At 38.8% G+C, this 17314-nt stretch overlaps 1 protein-coding gene across 11 annotated transcripts in view; it reads left to right on the top strand.

Moving 5' to 3' along the window:
- dab1a (DAB adaptor protein 1a) overlaps positions 1-17314 on the top strand; it is a 196963-nt gene that overhangs the window by 141991 nt on the left and 37658 nt on the right. For 8 of the 11 annotated variants that reach the window (XM_059498943.1, XM_059498941.1, XM_059498938.1 and 5 more), the window contains one exon: positions 1134-1187. The exons of the other annotated variants lie outside the window; for them this stretch is intronic. In XM_059498943.1, coding sequence (XP_059354926.1) covers positions 1134-1187 — 54 coding nt within the window. The remainder of the gene's footprint in view (positions 1-1133; positions 1188-17314) is intronic. 11 annotated transcript variants of the gene reach the window in all.

Here is a 17314-nt window from a genome sequence, read left to right as displayed (position 1 = left end):
ATATATTCTATATATAAAAAATTTATTTAAATATGCATAATTGTCAATACATTTTAAAGAACAGAAATATATACATTGGATAAAGCTAGGTTCAGCATTTCTATTTCATTTTGTTGTCATATTAAAGTTAAAGTGGGCATTTTTTTGCATCTCTTTATATCATTTCATAAAATACGGTCAACAGCCAGAAACTTTATAAACTTTAAAAAATTGCCTGTAAAAATGTGTTGTAATTGAAGATGCAAAAACATAGTGTAATAATGAAGAATTTAAGCGAATTGAGTCCAAAATCTCAAAATTTACCTGTGCCTAAAAATACAAAAGTTTTTCCTGTCTTGAGAAAAACGAAGACACTACTATTTGTCTCTAAACCTAATAAAATAACACAATGCAGCATCTCAAAGCTAGATAAGTTCCTTAACCAAAGCTAATAGTATGCAGCAAAAGTAACCTTGACCTCCAGCGGGCCCCTTGGATCCCAAGTGGTTTTGGCTCTGGCAAACTTTGCATAGCATGACTGAGGGACTGATGTTGAGTGTAGGGAGCTTTCCAAGGTCTGCACAGAGAAATTACTCTGCTGTGAGAGGAAGCAGCAGGTCTCTCCTCTGCCCTTTCTCCAAATGAAAGATTGAGAATGATTAATCGTTGCTGTCACTGTGTGATCTTTGAATAACAGAAATGGAAAGATCACTTTAAATGTATGATCACATAAAAACACAGCGGCAATCAGTCTCTCAGCAAGAGGGAAATTAAGAACAATGGCAAATTAGAGAGAGAGAGAGAGAAGACGTTGAAATAACAGAGAATGAAAGGATCTGCATCTTTAATACTGTGCATTGTGAAGATGAATTGAGAAATCCTCAGTAAAATAAAATAAGAAAATACATTTTTAGTTTTTTGACTATTTATCAAAAATGCATTTTTGTTATAAATAAAACACTGATCATAAAGAAATTATCGTTTCTAGCTAATTTAATTTCTACTATTTGCATCCTGCATTTCATTATTAAGTCAAACACACAGGAAAAAATGTGCATTCTGCATTGACCTTGTAAAATCTCCTGCTGAAATCTGAACTAATGGTAACTTGTCATGTTAACTGTGCATTTGGCTGGGCTCCCTGTCCACACCAGGTCCCTACCAGCCAACAAAAGGAGGGAGTTTATGACGTCCCAAAGCGACATCCAGTGAGTGGACCTGTGTGTGTTTGTTTATGTGACTATCCTGTGCCTCTCTCTGGCAAACCTTTCAATACAGTATGTAAACCACCAAGCATCAAGCATCAAGCATGTCCCTCTCCCTGTCTCGAGTCTTGTGAGGAGTTCAGCAGCACTCATTCCCCGGCTTACAGTAAATCGTATAGGCTGTGCACTCTTAATTTCCCTCTGGTGTTTGTGTGTTTTTGGCTGGTTGTATATATGTTTGTGTTTGTTTCTTAACGGCTGATCATTTTCTTTGTGAAAATCGAATTGTTTGGGTTGTGGGTATTACGTGATCGGTCGGTTATGCATGATGTACGCTTGTCTTCACCCAATGATAAGGACAGCTGGTGTGTTCATGATGGCATTCCAGCCTTGTGAATCACTCTCATGAACTCTCAAACTTACCCTTATGTTATTCTAAACCTGTATGATTTTATTTCGTCCGTGGAATACTGAGGTTTTAAAGAATATGCTCAATCTTTTTTTATGCAGTTACATTGACTATCAGTGAGTCTGAAGCTTTCAAGCTTTGAAAATAACAAAGCACCATAAAATGGTCCATATGATTCACAAATAATATATGATTATGATATGTGTGAGATATGATATGAGTTTTGTGTGAGAAACAGGCAGAAATATATAGTCATTATTCACAAAACCTTGAATGTACAACACAAGTCATACACTGAAACAAACATTTGTGTAGAAACTATTTTCTCTCAGAAATTGCACAATTGCAAATAAACTGCAAGTACCATTTAATTAAATGTTACATTTTGAAGTAGAAAATCTGGAATCGTGTTTTCTTTCAAAATGTACTTCAACAATCTTATTTTCTTAGAAAAATCTTACATTTTTATGGTACTTTGAAGATACTGGTATTGAAAAGAGCAACTAGAACTGCCTCCAGACATATATATATATATATATATATATATATATATATATATATATATATATATATATATATATATATATATATATATATATATATATATATATATATATATTAAAAAAAAAATTCCCATTTGTGTTCCACTGAAGAATTAGTCATCGAAGTTTGAAACAACATGACAGAACTTTAATTTTGAGTGAACTTTCCCTTCATTGCCACACCATGAATGTCCATTAATCATGCATGATCTACAATAAAAAATGAAAAGTCTGTGCAGCTTATATGGGTTGGCTGATAAAGTCATTTAAATGAGAGTAAGCAAACTTGTAACATGAATGTTTGATTGTGCTGAGATTATACAGATATTGCTCTCTCTCTTTAAATGGTGGCCGATTGCTTGTCATGCCATTTGGCTTCAACATTTGTACTCTGATATGTAAAAATGGCTGATCTTTTCATGTTCTGGTCAGTGTTTCTGCTGTCTGTACCTATTTTGTGTTATAGCTGCTCTGTTCTTTCAGTCGTAGCTCAGCTAAAAACCTAAACCCCCACCCCCATACACCCCCATACAACACATACAACCCCAGCAAAGTCCCTGAAGTTGGTTGATCTGTCTAAATCATTCAGTTGTTTAGGTCCCTCCAGACCTGGAAAACAATGTTTCAGTTGGATTTTCCTCATCTCAACCCCACATATCGCCACTGTCTGGCATTTCTTCCTCTTGCCTCTTCCATCATGTTTTCAAACACCTACTCACTCTTTTCTCTCTTCCTCGCTCACATTTTCAGCCTTCTTCCTCTTTCCTATTTCAATCCAAGTTGTCTGGCCTCTTGATCCTGGCTTCCCCAACCTTTTCATTCCTGTCTAAGCTAAATCTATACACCTTTAACACACAAAATAACTCCCTCGGCTCTACAGAATTGGCTTTTGAACCACTATAAATCTGTTTTATACTGTGCATCTGCACATACATTGTGGATCTGAACTTATTTTTCTGATTTTTTTTTTAAATGCATTTTTTTATTTCTTTTTAGCCACACATTAGGATGCAAATTCACTAAACAGTTGCTCTGCTTTTGTCATTGCCATTATTCTTAGCTCAAGCATACTGTTTTATAAAAAACAATCGTATATTGTATAATGTATATTCTATTTTTGTGGTAAAATAGACACTTGTGTACATTTACTACTAATGATGGAAGGAGTTGTTATTAAATGATGATCAAATAATGAAGAAGAGTGGAAATTAGCCTTTCATTTATTTATTTATTTTTGTGTATGTTGTTTTTTTTTTTTTTTTTGTCTTGTCTTGTCTTGTTATTTGTTTTATGTTGTTTTATTCTGTTGTTTTGTCATGTTTTATTTTTATTATTCTGTTTGATTTCTTTGTTTTGTCTTGTTTTTTGATTTGTGTTGTTTTGACATGTTTTTTTATTCTGTTTGGTTTCTTTGTTTTGTCTTGTTTTAATCTTGCTTTTTATTTTATTTGGTTTTGTTTCATTTTTGTGTTGTGTTTTTTAATGTTTTGTTTTGTTTTATTTTGTTTAATTTCTTTTTTTCTTATTTTATTCTTAGAGAATCCCCTCCATTATATGTCTGGCTGCTTATGAAGTGATTTGTTGACATAGAGTATTTGTGCTAATGCATTGCTTTAAATAACTCGTTAGTGTTGTTGTTTTTTATACTACCTTTCCATATATTATTTAATTTCATAGCTGTGCTTCCCAGTTGGTCTCATGCCCCTGGCTATATGATCAGCCAGAGCACAAGACATTAACACTCCAGCCGTAATGAAACGGGCAACACTAAAAGCACACAGGACACTGCGAAGATAATTATTATCTCTGAGTGGACGATTAATTGATAGTCGTTTGAAGTGATAATGATGATAGAAAAGTAGGCTGATGAATTGTGACAGAATTAGTCACATACCTGTGCATTTGCATAAAATACTAATGTTTTCCCTCAGCACTGTTCTAAATGTTGCCATGGAGACAGTTTAGTGTAAATACTGGAATAACAATGCATCTTGGGAGTCATACTTCCACATGAGAGGCAGCTTGTTATGATAACAGATAAAAAGGTGGTTATCAGCACTCATGATATCCATCAGTAATAAGGTGTCAGCAGCATGCAGGGCGCTTTGACTGACACAGTTCATCACTAAGGGGCCCAGCTGTCATCTTTCCCATTATCCTCAATGGTGATCCCCAAGGGTGTTTAAAGAGATTGATTTGATGGCATCTCTTGGGTTGGTAATATTACAGCCTATTAATTCAGCTACTGGCTGCAGTATAGAACGCCGGTTCCAGCTCAATGACCTTCAAAATAGAACTGAGTGAGACGAACACCATCACCCTGAAAACATGACAGGAATAAATCAAAATTTAATTTTTATTTTTAATGAAACACTGGCAGGAAAAATTTGAATCTAAATTGTTTGTAAACATAGATTGTTGCTTAATTCTGAGCACTGAAATTAGTTCTGCTCATGTTTTATTAATAAGGTGTTTAATAGTTTTGCTGCTTCAGTGTTAGACAGCTGAACTGATTATCGTGGTCTTCAAGTGAAGAAAGCTACACAATCCAAAACAGGTCTCTCTCTTTCTGTATCTATCACATCTTCTCTGCTTTCCTTCATGATTGCCATTTCAGTCATTTCCACAAAATTAGTAGATATAAGATGTCACTAGCATTGGCTTATTTCTGCTTTCCTTTCTCAGATGCCTTCCGTTAACATCCTTTCATTTTAAAAGATAAGCACTAACACTGAACAGCAAGCGCTAACTCAGAGAGGCTTTCAGACTTAACCATCTCAGGCATCACCTGCTTCTCCAAACCAAGCCAGTGACCTGGTGTCAGTTCTGACTTGATGTGATTGCATGTTTTACATGTATGAGTTTTTCTCTTTTTTTCTGTTAGTCTAGATGTTATATGTGTATTAGGTTGTCAGTGTTAATTATGGTCTTACTTGGTTAGCCGGATAACTTTCGGCATAACACGAGAACTCTGGGTGATTTCTTTTGTGACAGAAATCAGTGTGTATGTCTGCCAATCTTTAAACTGCCACTTTAAACAAGCCCCTTTGACCCCATTGTAATGACATATATATATATTCATGTTTTACACCTAAAAAAATTATAACACTTTACAATAAGGTCCCATTAGTTAATCTTAATGCATATATATATATATATATATATATAGTACAGACCAAAAGTTTGGAAACATTACTATTTTTAATGTTTTTGAAAGAAGTTTCTTCTGCTCATCAAGCCTGCATTTATTTGATCAAAAATACAGAAAAAAAATGTAATATTTTGATATATTATTACAATTTAAAATAATTTTTTTACATTTATTATACTTTAAATTATCATTTATTTCTGTGATGCAAAGCTGAATTTTTAGGATCATTATCAAATGATCCTTTAGAAATCATTCTAATATGATGATTCATTATCAAAGTTGGAAACAGTTCTGCTGCTTAATATTTTCTCAGAACATGTGATACTTTTTTAGGATACTTTGATGAATAAATAAATAGTGTATATTGTTATAACAAAATATTTATATTTTAAAAACATAGCTTCTTTTTTTTTTTATTACTGGTCAGTAATTTGGGGTCAGTAATTTTTTTTCTTTCTTTTTTTTTATAAAATCAATACTTTTATTCAGCAAGGATGTGTTAAATTGATAAAAAGTGATAGTAAAGAAAATATATTATTAGAATATATATTATTAGAATTTTTTTTTTTTTTGAATAAATGCAATTCTTTTTAACCTTTTATTCATCAAATATATTAGACAGCAGAACTGTTTCCAACACTCATAATAAATCAGAATATTAGAATGATTTAATGATCATGTGATAGACTGGATGTTACATGTGACACTGAAGGCTGGAGTAACGATGCTGCAAATTCAGCTTTGCATCACAGGAATAAATTATTTTTTTTAAAGTATATTCAAATAGAAAACGTCTAAGGTTACGTATGTAACCCTGGTTCCTCGAAGGAACGAGAAGCTGCGTCGAGGACGTTTGGGGAACGCGTCCAGCGTGACGTCTCTGAATAATGTGTATAATCAGTCCAAAGGAAGGGCGAGACGTCATAGGCGGGTGACGTCAGAGACCAGGAAGCATAAAGCATGAGCGGCAAAGCCGGAAGTCAGCCTCAAAGGATGAAGCAAGCGCCAGCCAGAGATGCCGGAAGTGTGGCACTGCGACGCAGCGTCTCTTTCCTTCGAGGAACCAGGGTTACATACGTAACCTTAGACGTTCCTCTTCAGGAACTCGAGCTGCGTCGAGGACGTTTGGGGAACGAGAATGCCCACGCCGCCAGACTTTCAAATCTCTGCCTAGTGTGGAAGAGCACAGCTAAAGCAAGAGAAGGAGCCTGACAGAATTGGGGGACAACCCGTCCAATGGCCAAACTTCAGAAGGAGTGAGTCTTGACCCCCAGGAGAGGGGAGATCAGAGGATTCGAGGCTTAGGATAACATCCTGATCACCGCTTAGCATAAGCTTCTTCTGGCCGGAGGCCTCAGCCTCAGCGCACCATGGAGGAAACATGTAACCAGAGGGTTTCTGCCCACTGACTGGCCACCGAGAGGGGCGCGGTAGGCCACCATGGCCGACACATGGACCTTCATGGTGGAGTGGGTCAACCCTGCGGAGAGCCTGCAGGAACTCCAGCACTGTACCATATGGGCAATTAACTGGGTCGAGCTGGCGGTCTCCGCATCAAAAAGTGAAAGGCTTCCACTTCAAGGCATACAGTTTCCTCATTGAGGGAGCTCTGGATTGGAGAACGGTCTTACAACCTTGGTTGAGAGACCGGAAGCTAAGAGCTGTGCCTCCTCAGAGACAGCACCTACAGCCTCTAAGCTCCATGCGGGGGCACAGCCTCCGCCTGCGAGAGGAGATCTCTCCTGACGGGAACCTCCCATGGAGTGCCGTCAAAAAGAGAAATCAGGCCCAGGAACCATACCCGGCCTGTCCAGAACGGGGCTACTAACAGCAGCCGGACTCCGTCCCGGCGCACTCTCTCCAGAACTCCCGAGAGCAGAGCAATCGGGGGAAAAATGTACAGATGAAGCCTCGGCCCTGTCTGTACCATGGCGTCCATCCCCAGTGGAGCTGGATGAGTCAGAGGAAGCCAGAGGGGACAGTGCGATGTTTCTCGATTCGCAAACAGATCCACCTGAGTCTGGCCCAACTCTCCAACTCTGCTTCATCACCTTGGTGTGAAGCCGCCATTCCCCGGGCCTTGGCCCCTGCTACAACAGGATGTCTGCTCCCATATTAAGATGCCCAGGAATGTGGACTGCTCTGATCGAGAGGAATTCGTCCTGGGCCCACACAAGGATCAGCGCCGCGTGACCTTTAGCATGCGAAGTGGGTTTCCCTTCAGGGAGAACCCCTTGGTCTCGAGCCACCACTGTAGGGGTCTCATGTACTGTACAGAAGGCCAATAGTATTCACGTTGGACGCAGCTGCCATCAGACCCAGCAATCTCCGTGACTGCTTGACAGTGAGTGACCGGCCTTCTCTCACTCTCGCGACTGCAGTGAGGATCGACTCGATCCGAGCAGGTGACATACGTGCCTGCATCGTGGTCGAATCCCACACCATGCCCAGATAAGTGGTTCTCTGAACTGGAGAAAGCACACTTTTCTTGGCGTTAAGTCTTAACCCCAGCTCTTTCATGTGAGCGAGAATGACATCTCGGTGCAGAACCGTCATCTGCTCAGATTGAGCTGATATCAACCAATCGTCAATGTGGTTGTGTTGTGAAAGTGTGGGGTGAGAGTGCAAGGCCAGAGGAAGATCCGTATTGGTAGGTTTTTGCCCCCAAAAGCAAACCTCAGGAACTTCCGATGAAGAAGGATGGAGATAAGTGCATCTTTCGATAGATCGTGACACACCAGTCCTTGGACTTGGCCTGAGCAGGCGTGCTAAACTTCAGTCCCCTGACTGAGAGGTTCAAAAAGCACAGATCTAGAAAAGGACACAACACCTCATCCTTCCTTGGAACAGTGAAGTACCGGCTGTAGGACCGGACTCTGCAACCCAAGGAGGGACCACATCGATGGTCTCCGTCCTCAGAGAGAGTCCCACACTGGCATGTGACCTCCTAAGGGAACCAGTCACTGGCAGGGTTGGCAGATCGATCTCCTGAGGGCACTGAGGAGAGACGGGCACCGTGTAATGCAGTGTACACCACTCTTCCCCAGAGGGAGCTGGCCCTCAAAACGTCCTAGGCCTTACGCGTCAGGACGTTATGATAAAGGCTATCCAGCGAAAACAACGGTCCGTAGAACTGCTTTCCACTAGAAGCCTTAGGCCTGGGAGCGCCACTCTGACTCTAGCGTCTGCGGAGTACAAAAGTGACACCCCCGGCACGAGGGGCTGGAACATGGTTGGGACTGCTCCGCCCAGCAGCCCCTGACCGCCTCAACCTCCTCAGAGGAAGACCGGTACACACGTGTTCTCACATAAGAATTACATCCCTAGAGCCCCTGCACATCTAACTTCACATAGTCAGATAAATATTAATATATAGTAGTCAACAACCAGACGAGTCAACACTGTCTGGTGTAGAAAAAAAGAAAACTCACATAAAGATGAAACAATGTAATACACGCGTTGCCTCGGCAGCGTGCATGTTCTATATATATTTTTTTATATATATATATATATATGCTACTCAGTCACACAGACAGCATCAATCTCCTCAGAAAGATGAATGCTGCAGCGAGCTCTGCCTCCGAGGACGAAGAAACCACAGCACGGGTTTTCAAGCCTCGAGACCGAGCTCTAGATCAAGTGAACACGGGTGGAGATAGGACGAGCCGTCTCCAACCCGTTCGCCAGATCATGTGCGATTCCCGCTATCGCGGTCGCCGCCGTGCATCAGCCCCATTGCGACCGCAACCGCAAGATCGCATGCACGGATACACTCCTCATAGCGTGCCCGACGAGAGAGCATGCAGCAGCGAGCTGTCTCAGAGGGCGAAAAACCACAGCGCTGTTTTCCAAGCCTCGCTGGTTTTCTAAGCCTCGAGAACGAGCTCTAGATCTAGTAAACACGGGTGGAGATAGGACGAGCCGTCTCCAATCCGTTCACCAGATCATGTGCGATGATCAGCCCCAGCGCGACCGCAACTGCAAGATCGCATGCACGGACACACTCCTCGGAGCGTGCCCGGCGAGAGCGGAGCGCTTAACAGCGAGAAAAGCACAATCAGCCCCCCGAGAGCCGACTGCGCGAGCTCCACTCCTCATTAATGCTGCTTATTATAATATCAGGCATAATATGCTTGTGTAACTGGTGCTTGTGTGACTGGTGCTTGAACAACTGGCGAGCTCATCGACGCCTTTCCATATCAATCTCCTCTGAGAAAGAGCGGGGTCAAGTTGGTTTTGTTTTCGATATTCGTGACACATTCAGCGGTAAACGCCAATAACTCCAAAACGAATTGCCCTAAAAAAATCTGAGCAGTGTGACCGCCAAAAGGGCAAAATTAATCATGTTTTACATCCTTCTTTTACTATATTTTCCCTCGATATAATAAACACGGCCCCGTACAAGCCGTCGCAATGTGCAGAAAGCCGGGAGAGAACGCTCTCAGCAGAGCCTTCAGTTAGGGACCGTGGGGAAAGTGCAAACTTTCTTCGTTTTTTGCTATAGCTCAGTATCTGTTTTTGTAATAGCTTTTTAGTTAAAGGGCATTTAGACATGAAACCAGTGTCAATCAATAGTGGGGGACAGTGGACATTTTTAACAACCTTTCTTTTTACCACTACTGGTAGAAAAGGGAATTGCATGTCCAAAATTAACCTTCTTTTTGTAATAACTTTCTACAGCAGGAAGATAGAGACATGAAACCAGTGTCAATCAATAGAGGGAGAGAGTGAATATTTTTCACATACTTTCATTTTACCCCAAGTGGCTGATTAGGGAATTGCATGTCCAAAATTAACCTTCTCTTTGTAATAACTTTCTACAGCAGGGACACAGAAACATGAAACCAGTGTCAATCAATAGAGGGAGAGAGTGGACATTTTTCACAATTTTCTTTCTTTACCCAAAGTGGCTGAATAGGGAATTGCATGTCCAGAAATAACATTATTTTTGTAATAACTTTCTTCGGCAGGAAGATATAGAGATGAAACCAGTATCACTCAATAGAGGGAGAGAGTGGACATTTTTCACATCCTTTCATTTTACCCCAAGTGGCTGATTAGTGAATTGCATGTCCAAAATTAACCTTTTTTTTTGTAATAACATTCTTAAGCAGGGAGACAGAGACATGAAACCAGTGTCAATCTATAGAGGGGGACAGTGGACATTTTTCACAACCTTTCTTTTTACCCCTACTGGTATAAAAGGGAATTGTATGTCCAAAATTAACCTTCTCTTTGTAATAACTTTCTACAGCAGGGACACAGAGACATGAAACCACTGTCAATGTATAGAGAGAGAGAAAGTGGATATTTTTCACATCCTTTTATTTTACCCCAAGTGGCTGATTAGGGAATTGCATGTCCAAAATTAACATTTTTTGTAATAACTTTCTACAGCAGTGAGACAGATACATGAAACCAGCGTCAATCAATAGTGGGGGACAGTGGACATTTTGCACAACCTTTCTTTTTACTCCTATTGGTAGAAAAGGGAATTGCATGTCCAAAATGAAGCTTCTTTTTGTAATTACTTTCTACAGCAGTGACACAAAGACATGAAACCAGTTCAAATCAATAGAGGGAGAGAGTGGACATTTTTCAAAACCTTTCTTTTTACTCCTACTGGTAGAAAAACCTTCTTTTTGTAGTAACTTTCTTCAGCAGGAAGATAGAGACATGAGACCCGTGGCAATCAATAAAGGGGACAGTGGACATTTTTCACAACCTTTCTTTCTACTCCTACTGGTAGAAAAGGGAATTGCATGTCCAAAATTAACATTCTTTTTGTAATAACTTTCTACAGCAGGAAGATAGAGACATGAAACCAGTGTGAATCAATAGAAGGAGAGAGTGGTAATTTTTCACATCCTTTCATTTTACCCCAAGTGGCTGATTAGGGAATTGCATGTCCAAAATTAACCTTCTTTTTGTAATAACTTTCTACAGCAGTGAGACAGAGACATGAAACCTGTGTCAATCAATAAAGGGGACCAGTGGACATTTTTCACCACCTTGCTTTTTGCCCCTACTGGTAGAAAAGGGAATTGCATGTCCAAAATTAACCTTCTTTTTGTAATAACTTTCTACAGCAGTGAGTCAGAGACATGAAACCAGTGTCAATCAATAGAGGGGGACAGTGGACATTTTTCACAACCTTTCTTTTTACCCCTACTGGTAAAAAAGGGAATTACATGTCCAAATTTAACCTTCTTTTTGTAATAACTTTCTACAGCAGGGAGACAGAGACATGAAACCAGTGTCTATCAATAGAGGGAGAGAGTGGACATTTTTCACAACCTTTCTTTTTACCCCTACTGGTAGAAAAGGGAATTGCATGTCCAAATTTAACCTTCTTTTTGTAATAACTTTCTACAGCAGTGAGAGAGATACATGAAACCAGTGTCAATGAATAGACGGGGAGAGTGGACATTTTTCACAACCTTTCTTTTTACCCCTGCTGGTAGAAAAGGGAACTGCATGTCCAAAATTAACCTTCTTTTTGTAATAACTTTCTACAGCAGGGAGACAGAGACATGAAACCACTGTCAATCAATAGAACGAGAGAGTGGACATTTTTCACAACCTTTCTTTTTACCCCTACTGGTAGAAAAGGCAATTGGATGTCCAAAATTAACCTTCTTTTTGTAATAACTTTCTACAGCAGGGAGACAGAGACATGAAACCAGTGTCAACCAATAGAGGAGGACAGTGGACATTTTTCACAACCTTTCTTTTTACCCCTACTGGTAGAAAAGGGAATTGGATGTCCAAAATTAACCTTCTTTTTGTAATAACTTTCTACAGCAGAGAGACAGAGACATGAAACCAGTGTCAATCAATAGAGGGGGAAAGTGGACATTTTTCACAACCTTTCTTTTTACCCCTACTGGTAAAAAAGGGAATCGCATGTCCAATTTATCTTCTTTTTGTAATAACTTTCTACAGCAGTGAGTCAGAGACATGAAACCAGTGTCAATCAATAGAGGGGGACAGTGGACATTTTTCACAACCTTTCTTTTGACCCCTACTGGTAGAAAATGGAATTGCATGTCCAAATTTAACCTTCTTTTTGTAATAACTTTCTACAGCAGGGAGACAGAGACATGAAACCAGTGTCAATCAATAGAGGGAGAGAGTGAATATTTTTCACATACTTTCATTTTACCCCAAGTGGCTGATTAGGGAATTGCATGCCCAAAATTAACCTTCTCTTTGTAATAACTTTCTACAGCAGGGACACAGAAACATGAAACCAGTGTCAATCAATAGAGGGAGAGAGTGGACATTTTTCACAATTTTCTTTCTTTACCCAAAGTGGCTGAATAGGGAATTGCATGTCCAAAAATAACATTATTTTTGTAATAACTTTCTTCGGCAGGAAGATATAGAGATGAAACCAGTATCACTCAATAGAGGGAGAGAGTGGACATTTTTCACATCCTTTCATTTTACCCCAAGTGGCTGATTAGTGAATTGCATGTCCAAAATTAACCTTTTTTTTGTAATAACATTCTTAAGCAGGGAGACAGAGACATGAAACCAGTGTCAATCTATAGAGGGGGACAGTGGACATTTTTCACAACCTTTCTTTTTAACCCTACTGGTATAAAAGAGAATTGTATGTCCAAAATTAACATTCTCTTTGTAATAACGTTCTACAGCAGGGACACAGAGACATGAAACCACTGTCAATCTATATAGAGAGAGAATGGATATTTTTTCGTATGACTCGTGCGTTATATTCTGAGGCTTCACAATGGAGTTCAGATGTCCTGAAGAATTATTTTTGTAGTAACTTTCTACAGCAGGAAGATAGAGACATGAAACCAGTGTCAATCAATAGAGGGAGAGAGTGGACATTTTTCACAACCTTTCATTTTAACCTTTCAGTGGCTGATTAGAGAATTGCATGTTCAAAATAAAAATAAAAATTATTTGCTTGTGTTCATGTGAAGAAAGAAAGTCATAAAAATCTGGGATGACAGAGGTCAGTAAATGGTGATAGAATTTTCATTTATGGGTGAACTATCCCTTTGAAGATGTCAGGGCGTGGTAGAAACGGAGCAGTGGAAAGAACAGGGTCTGGGTCCAAGTGCAGGGACGAAATTACTTTTTAATAAATGAGAACTAAAAGGCCAACAAGGCAAAACAAAACAGAAACAAATCACGGAGACAAGAGCAGACGCAGCCAAGATGCAAAAACACGAGTATCCAGGAACACTTACAAATCACAATTTACATTACACAATTAATACAGCCTGACAGAGTGGTGTGAGAGTGGAGAATATATAGTCATTGACAATGGGCACCAGGTGTGTGTGTAAGTGTGTGAGTGGATGAAACAGCTGTGCAGAGTGAAGGTAATGAGTCCGGGAGCAATTGAGAAACACAGGTGGAGCAACTAAACAATAATGAGGTAACAAGATGGATGGGGTCAAAAAAAGACAGGAGAGAGCACATGGCACCAAACAAACACAACACTCACAGAAAACAGTGACAGAAAGACACAAGACTGTGACAGAAGAGCAAGATGTGATAGAGAGACTAGAAATATATTCCAAACAGAAAACAAGAATGTGTTCAATTAATGAGGAGAGTCATAGAATTAATACATACACAATTTTTAAAGTCCACTTTATTTGTGTTGTCTATTCAGCGTCACTGTCTAAAAGGACAATTAATCTTTAAAATTTTTATTTTGGGCATTTATACAGTAGTTTTTCCTAGCAAATATTGATAAATTGTTATTTGTGACTAATTAGATTAATGAGAAAAAAATCCCACAAAAATATTCATAGTATTTAAATTCTCATCACAGATTTTATTTGCACTATTTTGTGCATTCAGTTTATCATAGCTAATGGCTCTATCAAAACAGAACAAATAAGAAATAAACTTTTTTTGTGGGGGAAACGCAACTTTGCTACCTCAATATGCTCCCTCAGATTTGATGGTGAACTTTTGAAGCCAGACATTTACCTGACAAAAGTAATAATTAAAGTAGAAATGTGTGTGTTTGATGCATGAAAACAATGATTATTAGTTCCCACGTCAGGCACACACGTTTGACTTTCTGTTTACCATATTTAATGTGCATAAGATAAAATAAAAATATAATGTACTTTTCAAGATTAAATAAAATTGTAAGGAGTAAAAAGCACTGTTTTTTCCAAAGAAATGTAAACAAGTAAAAGTGCAAGTAGTCAGTTTAAAATGTATTTGAGTAAAGTACAAATCCCCCAAAATAATCCTTAAGTACAGTAATCAAGTAAAATGACTCAAGTATTTTACACCTCTGTTAATATGTGCTTACTACTAATAAATGGCTAATATTCTATAAATATGCATACTTATAAGCAACTGGTTAATAGACCCTGAAATATAGTGTTACTAAATATTTTAATTAATTACATGTATTTAATTTGCATGAGTGAATAGTTATTTTATTTTATTGTGGTTTGGTTACTACATATTACTAATAAAGTGTTTTCACTTGAAACATGGTGATGGTAGTTCTTAAGATCTTAAACTTTTAAAGAACCTTATATTTTGTAGTTTCACACTGAAGCTAGGTTGTAGAAAAAGGTGCACATAGGAGAAGATTCAGAAGGTATTTATTCCACATGACATAGGAAAAGGGTATCCACAGATAGCAGTCATGAGGTCAAAAACATTACCCGACAAAGTCAAACTAAAAGGACAAGAACGTAACTAGACAGAACAAATGAAATAATTAGCAACACCACAGGTGAACTTATGTAATCAAAATGTGAGACAAAATATAGGTCAAATGACAAAGTATGAAAGACAGACTAAGTCCAAACTAACAAATTGTGATAAGTAGAGTTAAGAGTTCATTATGCTTACAAAAACATAAAGGATAGACATAAACCATACACTGTTGACACAATGACAGGAGTTTTGTGTAAATATACAAAGTATATGCCAGGTGCATGTGGATGGGATAAACTCCACAAATTCCAAGTATTTGTTATTATTATACTTCACCATCATGTTGCTTTACTTCACTTCACTACATATAGCACAATCCTTGTCAACAATGTATGGTTTTATGTCTATGTAATTACAAATAAAGGTACCTGAAAAAAAATGTTATGAGACAACATTAAAATACATCTTTCTGATTCAGTGGATAGAACATGCTATCCACTTATAAAGAACACTGTTATATGTACCTCTTTTATATTTATGATGGTATTTAGATGGTAGAGTCAGAATTTGGCATAAACAGAATGAGAACATGGATCCATCTTGCCTTGTTACCACTGTGCAGGCTGGTGGTGTTGGTGTAATGGTGTGGGGGATGTTTTCTTGGCACACTTTAGGCCCCTTAGTGCCAATTGGGCATCGTTTAAATGCCACGACCTACCTGAGCATTGTTTCTGACCATGTCCATCCCTTTATGACCACCATGTACCCATCCTCTGCTGGTTACTTCCAGCAGGATAATGCACCATGTCACAAAGCTCGAATCATTTCAAATTGGTTTCTTGAACATGACAATGAGTTCACTGTACTAAAATGGCCCCAAAGTCACCAGATCTCAACCCAATAGAGCATCTTTGGGATGTGGTGGAACGGGAGCTTCGTGCCCTGTATGTGCATCCCACAAATCTCTAAGATGCTATCCTATCAATACGGGCCAACATTTCTAAAGAATGCTTTCAGCACCTTATTGAATCAATGCAACATAGAATTAAGGCAGTTCTGAAGGCGAAAGGGGGTCAAACACAGTATTGATATGGTGTTCCTAATAATCCTTCAGGTTAGTGTATGTCTGTCTGTCTATCTGTTTGTCGATACACTGGTCGGTCTGTCTGTCTGTCTGACCAAATGGTTAAAATAAAACTTTGATTTGTGATATTGTATTTACAGTATTTCACCCCAAACAGCATTGCTCCCTGTGTGGAAAAGAGTGTCCAGTTGGAAGCATGGCTCCTTCATTGAGAAATTAGTAATTAGTGAAGTGACATGACATTCAGCCCATACTCAGAATTTGTGCTCTGCATTTAACCCATCCAAAGTGCACACACACACACCATGAACACACACCGGAGCAGTGGGCAGCCATTTATGCTGCAGCGCCCGGGGAGCAGTTGGGACTAGGCCACAACTTCCCCATGAAGATGAGGTATTATACAATCTGTAGAGCTGAAATGTTAAATTATTTCAACTAAATAGATAACTATTATGCCGATAATTAGTATGCAGTTAATACAGAAATGACTTTACATCAAATATTAAGTAGTATTTTGTATTAGGTCAATACAGATCAAAAGGTTTTATTATTTTTACTGTTTGTTCAATTGTCTATATTTCAATTTGATGATTTTAAGCTGAAATTACAATTAATATCTTAATAATGGAGTAATAAAAGAATGAATTACAGTTTATTTTTAACTTAATATGTTGTCACGCTGTCTGGTCTCTGTTTCCCTGAGTCTCCACTAGTGTTCTCACTTCCCCATAGGCACCTCACCGCAGGCACTACAATTCCCACAAAGCCTTGTCCCTTCATCACAGTAATTGCACTCCTGTTAATTGCACTCAGGTGTCTTCACTTGATAGTCATTACCCTGCCTATATTAACCGGTCTGTTTCTGTTTGTTTTCATGGAGTCCTTTCTTTCCGTCACCCAGTTTCCTCGCCTTCCGAGTTTCAAGTTCTATTCCTGTTCCTATTCCTGTTTGTTTGTTTGGATAGATTTTTGGTTTTGACCCCTGCTTTTTGGATTCTGAATTTGGATTACCCATTAAACTCACAGTGCGTTTGGATCTCTCGTCTCCTGTGTTTCCCTGGGTTCCCGAACGTAACATATGTTCAATATAATTAAAAATTAAGTTTACTTGTGACAATTTTTATTTCCACTAGATTCAGAGCAGCAACTGTAAAAAATGGTACCACTCTGTCTGTCTCGGAATGAATTAAAAAGAGGTACAAAAATGGAAGACGAGAAAGTGATTGTGTTTTTTCTATAAGTAAAAAGTACTTTACAAGTGTAGGTGTT

This window comes from Carassius carassius, chromosome 18, assembly GCF_963082965.1.
Source record: "Carassius carassius chromosome 18, fCarCar2.1, whole genome shotgun sequence".
Lineage (NCBI taxonomy): Eukaryota > Metazoa > Chordata > Actinopteri > Cypriniformes > Cyprinidae > Carassius > Carassius carassius.
Note: the sequence above shows the minus strand (reverse complement) of the source record. Positions and strands in the feature narration are given on the sequence as shown.